Raw genomic sequence first — 6,189 nt, forward strand, 5'->3', positions numbered from 1 at the left:
TGGAAGGTTGAGCACCTCATCACTGCACACCCTCAGCTCTGCCAGCAGCAGAGAACAGATGGATCTTCCACAGAAAACACTGGAAATTTTGTGAAATGAGCTTTAACATTTAGGAAATGAAGTTATGCATTAATAAAATCAGGTTTTACATCTCTGAAATGGTCTCCCATTAACAAAATGAGGGTTGATGACCTTCCATCCTGCCCTGCACGGACAACAATCCAGGCTAAGTTTCTAGTTTTACAGAAGAGACATCTAGCAATCAGCATGTTCATTAAAATTACTTTATTACTAAAATATTTTTACATTTAGTAAAGATAACCAACCTGCAAAACCATGCTCCTGCTCCTCCTGAAAAAAGGAGGCACAGGGCTAGGCTGAAGACAACTAAAGTAACTACGTTTGTCCTAGTAGCTTGTAAGTAGGCAGATGTTTTCACATTATCCAGATGTTTTCATCCAGTCTTGTCTGGGCTGTGATTAGAAACTGGGAGCTCTGTATAATTCAACAGCTGCATCAGGAACACAGTTTTAGAAAAACCTATGGATAGAAATCTCTCCCCCTGGTTTCCAAGAGAACTTTACATTGGGTCCAGGAACAACTGTCACGTTTTGATTTCCCATTTAAACCACCAGGACAAGGTCTGTCCTGAGTTTTCTCCACTGTGAAGTTACATTTCTCTTCTCACTTACTCAGAAGCGAAGCAGGAGCAAGTCCTCCAGCACTGTGGGGATTCCAGCAGCATCACCCCCCAGGATGGGATTTGGGTCCCACTGGTGGTTCTTTGACTTGCACACAGACAGGAGGATGGAGCACCCATGGGTCTCTTCATATCCTGCTCTTTGATTAGGAAACCACCAAAAAAAAATAATAAAGGAAACAACCTCAAAATGGAAGAAAAAGCTTCTTCAGCTCTCAGGGACCATGAAGCAAACTCTGTCCCTGAAGGACACAACAGGTGAGACCAAAGATCATTGTCAAGGTTAGACCTTGGTACAGAGTGAAACCAAATTCGTACACATCGAAACAATTGTACAGAGGAAATACCTTCAGCAAAATCAATCTTTAAACAGCCAAAAGAAAACACAAGAGTAGTTCAAAGTTGCCTCTTGGGCTCTGTGTGTGGAACATTGAACACATCCAAGGTGGAGGTTCGTGGAGATGGAAGGACCTGGTGGGACCTGGAGCTACACCAGGATGGGAGAGGAACTCACATAACATGGACAAAACCCAAAGTCTGGAAACCAGAACAAAAACACAGAAACAAAAATGAAAATGTACTAAAATTTAATCATTCATAAAAGCTGTAATTTAATCTGTGACAGTAAAACACAAGAAGCAATATTAGAGTTGGTTTAGTATATTATATATTTTTGCTTTTAAAGCCATAGAAATCAGTTATCCCAGGTTTGTTTGTTTTTTTCCTATAAAAGACATATTTTTTTTCCAAAGCATTATGCACATTTTTCATTAGAATATAATGGCAGAATGAAAAGAATGATATTCCATAACTTTTAAATAGAAAATTAAGTCAATGACTCAAAAAAAAAATAGTTATTTGCTGCAGTGAGTTCAAAGGGCAATTTCAGGTAATATATATCTATAGTTACAAATATAACAGTGGAACATTTTTAGTGCTTGATGGGGAGAAATGAGGATAAAATGGTCAATATGAAGTTGTAATTATAGTAGCAATCTAACATTGGAAATGCATCCATGCTCCTTGGTGTGATCATACACTAGAGTCAATTTTATTTAATTTCACATTGTTAACTGCTATTGCAAAGGAGAAGGACTATTGGCTTAAATTTCCAAGAGATATACACAGAGCAATTGCTTTTTCCAGGGACTGTGTGCAAACCAGTTGTAAGATCTAAATTCTTCTCGTAGTATATAAAAAAAAAAACCAACAAAAAACCCAAAAAAACAGGAGAAGCTTCTTCCGATATGTTATTCATTTCCATAAGGTTCTGAAGTTGGGAATGCTGGCACTTTCCATTTAGGCAACAGTTCTTCATTCCTGCAATCTAGAGAAAGGAAGAATCAGAGAATCAGAGAATCAACCTGGTTGGAAAAGACCTCCAAGATCATCCAGTCCAACCCTACTGTGGTCACTAGCCCATGGCACGAAGTGCCACATCCAGTCTCAGCTTGAAAACCTCCAGGGATGGGGAATCCACCCCCTCCCTGGGCAGCACATTCCAATGCCTGAGCACTCTCTCCAGAAAAAATCTCTTCCTAATCTCCAACCTAACCCTCCCCTGGCAGAGCTTGAGTCTGTGCCCTCTTGTCCTGCTGCTGGTTGCCTGGGAGAAGAGACCAACCCCCACCTGACTCCAACCTCCTGTCAGGGAGTTGCAGAGGGTGAGAAGGTCTCCCCTGAGCCTCCTCTTCTCCAGGCTGAACACCCCCAGCTCCCTCAGCCTCTCCTCATGGCACTTGTGCTCCAGTCCCTTCACCAGCCTCGTTGCTCTTCTCTGGACCTGCTCCAGCCCCTCAATGTCCCTCCTGAGCTGAGGGGCCCAGAGCTGAGCACAGGATTCAAGGTGTGATTTCACCAGCACCAAGTGCAGGGGCAGAATCACCTCCCTGGTCCTGCTGACCACACTGTCCCTGCTCCAGCCCAGGATGCCATTGGCCTTCTTGGCCACCTGAGCACACTGCAAACATGAAAAATGCTGGAGGGATTTTTCTTACATTACTGATGATCTCAAAGTCTTGAAAGGTTCCCCAACCAAAGGCCTGTGCCCACACACAGTGTTTCAGCAGAAGAGCTTTTTTTTTTTTTCTTCCCAGAATTGGGGTTTGTTTCTGGTACAGGAAGGAAAGAGACTTTGGAAACTGTAATTCTAGAAAGATGTTCTTGTGTTATCGCAGCCACAAAGCGGAGACAGACAACTGCCACCCTGTCTGGTACTGCTGTGATACCAACAGTGCCTCAGCTCACCCACCCACGGGACAGGCAGCCTGAAAAGGGGCCGAAATTCACCAATTTAGGGCAGAGGCATTTCATCTCTGCTACTTCTGAGATGCTCTTAAAAGTCTAGTGAGTTGGGAAACCTCCTGAGCCCAACTCCAGCTGTAACCAACAGGCAGAGAACTGGGAAGAGATTTAGGAAGAGCAAAGGAGACACTGTGGAATTCAGATCCATCCAGAGCAGATCTGGGGGCACTGGTAGGAGTCAGCACTGTATGAGAAGTGGCATCAGTACCTGACAGGCTGAGAGAGCTGGAGTGGGTCAGCCTGGAGAAGAGAAGGCTCCAGGGAGACCTTAGAGCTCCTTCCAGTGCCTAAAGGGGGTTGTAAAAAGGAGGGGAGCAACTTTTCTTATGGGCAGATAGTGACAGGACAAGAGGGAATGGCTTCAAACTGAAGAGAGAAAGTTTAGATTAGATATTGGGAAGGAATTCTTCCTTGGGAGAGTGCTGAGACACTGGCACAGGTTGGACAGAGCAGCTGTGGCTGCTCCATCCCTGGGAGTGTTCCAGGCCAGGTTGGATGGGGCTTGGAGCAATCTGGGCTGGTGAGAGGTGTCCCTGCCCATGGTAGGAGGTAGAACAAGACCTTTAAGGTCCTTTCCAACTCAAACCATCCCATGATGCCATGGAAGGAAGGAGAGGGCAGATCCATGCTGAGCCTGCAGGGAGCAGTGACTCCTCCCTGGGCTGGGGAAGCTGCCACACACCAGCTAAATTCAGACAGATCACCTGAGCAATAGGAAAAGCCACTTAAGCCTCTTCAATTTCTTTTCCTAAAGCCATTGTTTCCCCACAACCCTGAGCTGTTATTTTCTGGCATCCAAAGCTTGTAAGAGCCTCATCAATCAATGAAGCCCATCAGCAGGTTAACTGCACAGCTCCACTCCTGCTACTCAACAGCTTCACTTACCCTACTCAATCACACCTAAATGGTCATCCACAGCATGGACTTCAGAGCTGGTAGAAAGCAGAGTCACCTGTCCCCAGGAATTCATCCCTGAAATCCTTCTAAGACCAGGGGTTTGTCTTCAAACACTGCAGGACAAGAGCAGCTGAGCTGCTTTGCCTGCTCATTGTGCCTCTTGATTAACTTAAGGACAGACCACAGAGCTTGTGGTGGGTTACAGAAACCCTCAGAAGGTGAGAGCCTGTGCAGCTATGATGCTGAAGGCAGGTGGCAGAGATGTGCCATCACTCAGTGCCTCCTCTGCCTCCAAATGGGATATTTCTATCCAAACCTGGAGCTAGAGAATTACTGTTTCCTTTCAGGAGAGCCACAGAACAGCTGTAAGCACACAGAGTTCCCTGCCAAGATACACAGGAAGGTTATTTATAGCTCTGTCCAACCTTGGGGTGGGTTTTTTGCTTCGGGTATTTTGTTTGTTTGGCTTTTTTTTTTGTGGACAGTTTCTCATTTCTGTGCCACTGAACCCCATGTCCCACCCAAACCGACCTGAACTGTGCCAAGCACACCCAGACTGAGACAGCAGCAACAACATAAGTTACACAGAGCTAACAAATGTCACCAGAGGATTAAAAGGAAGCAAAACTCAGCCATGGTGGCTCAGAGCTCAGTGCCACAAGGGAGAACCTGCAGGAGTCAAAAGAAGTTCCTGCTCTGTCACACTCACCAACCCATGAGAAAGGAGAAAGGGAGAGGAGCAGGTTTTGCTCTGCCAGGTCAGACAGCACAACTCACTGTAGAACTTCATGTCCAGGACAGAAGGAAGAGGAGTGGAGGGAAGGGAAGTGAGTCAGCTCTGTTAGGAGCAGCTCATGGGGTGATCACCACAGGCAGAATTCAGACACCTCTTACCTGGCTCAGAGCTGCTGCATGATGAGAGTCTAAAGCAGCAGACATGATTTCTTTTTAGGCTTCTTCTTTTCCACTGGTGTTTTTCTATTTATCTGTCTGACAAGGTCATAAAAGATCTGAAAATGAAAAAAAAACACAAGCTGAAAAATCACAGTGATAAAGTACTAGGCAGGTATCAAAACTGAGGCAGGTTGGGGAGCTGATATTCCTTCTGAACATAAGGGAATTGTGATCTCAGTTTATCATGACCCAAAGGCTTCAGAAGAGCACAGCAATGAAATGGAAACAATTCCCTGCTTTGGAAAAGTGGGAGAAAACTGGGGAGTGACAGAAGGGTTTTGTTTTTTTTAAAATAAGGATATAATATCCTTAAGGATCATCTTCTCAGTGGTGCCCCTGGGCTGGGGAGTGTCTGCAGAGCACAGCTCCACCAGCAGCAGTTTATTCCCACTGTAGGGCAAGGAATACCTTTTCCTTGGCTTTCTCCTTCAGAACATCTGCCCTGAACTCCGACATTTCCAGAAGGAGACGATTACAGGGACCTCTTTCAGCTGCACAGACCAGTTGCTTGTGAAGGCTGTTGCTGTGAGTTGTTTTCCCAGCAATACTCAACCCATTTATAGCAAAATGAGCTTTGCAAAAAAAATGCTTGGAGCTGGGTCACAGCACTGAGGAGAAATATTTCAACCTTCAGAAGGCTCCACCCTTGTCCTTGTTTACTTTTTTTCCCTTCCTGGAGTGGCTGAGAGCTCACAAATTCTTGTTGATTCCAAGGAAAAATTCAGAAGACAAAGAAACACTTTAGAACATAATGTAACAACTGAAAATTTCAGATTTTCCTGTTTAAGAAGCTAAATTATTTAGGTGCTAATACTGACTGTGAGAACAGAAGTCTCCCAACAAGATTTCAGGAATGTCATAAGCCCTGAAAAAGTCACTGTGGGGCAAGAGCATCTCAGAGGTCACCAGAAGGACACTTGATGTGCTCACTCTGGATTAAAAGCTTATTATGTGGATAAAAGGTTTGATTCACATTCAGTCAATGCACATAGATATTCAGCACCTTTCATCTAGATTTTAACAAAGTTAGAAAGTCCAAAAGTAGCAGCAAAGCAAAACCAAACCCCAAAATAATGCAAACACTCCCTCAGCTTATGAGGACAACCAACCAGTGCAGTGAGTAACTCCCACAGCTCATGAGGACAACCAACCAGTGCAGTGAGTTGCTTCGTTCACACTGTTTCTCCTCTTTGCCTCCCTCAGCTCTTAGACTTCCCATAACCAGACAACACAAATTGGCAGGAAACCAGAAAATTAAGATCACAGTAAAACCAGAAGCTAATCTGCCAGATAATCAATTTCTTCTCTACGACGTGATCTCAGTGGATGCAGCA

General features: G+C 44.7%; 1 protein-coding gene across 1 annotated transcript in view; it reads right to left on the reverse strand.

The window, feature by feature from the left end:
* Window positions 1-1,922: 1,922 nt before the first annotated feature.
* RAP1A (RAP1A, member of RAS oncogene family) overlaps window positions 1,923-6,189 on the reverse strand; it is a 19,617-nt gene continuing 15,350 nt past the window's right edge. Inside the window, exons 7-8 of the mRNA XM_009077809.1 lie at window positions 4,796-4,911; window positions 1,923-2,027 (exon numbers count right to left, since the gene is read on the reverse strand). Of these exons, the coding sequence (XP_009076057.1) occupies window positions 4,825-4,911 (87 nt within the window). The 3' untranslated portion in view covers window positions 1,923-2,027; window positions 4,796-4,824. The remainder of the gene's footprint in view (window positions 2,028-4,795; window positions 4,912-6,189) is intronic.

This window comes from Acanthisitta chloris, unplaced genomic scaffold (assembly GCF_000695815.1).
Source record: "Acanthisitta chloris isolate BGI_N310 unplaced genomic scaffold, ASM69581v1 scaffold2937, whole genome shotgun sequence".
Classification (NCBI taxonomy): domain Eukaryota; kingdom Metazoa; phylum Chordata; class Aves; order Passeriformes; family Acanthisittidae; genus Acanthisitta; species Acanthisitta chloris.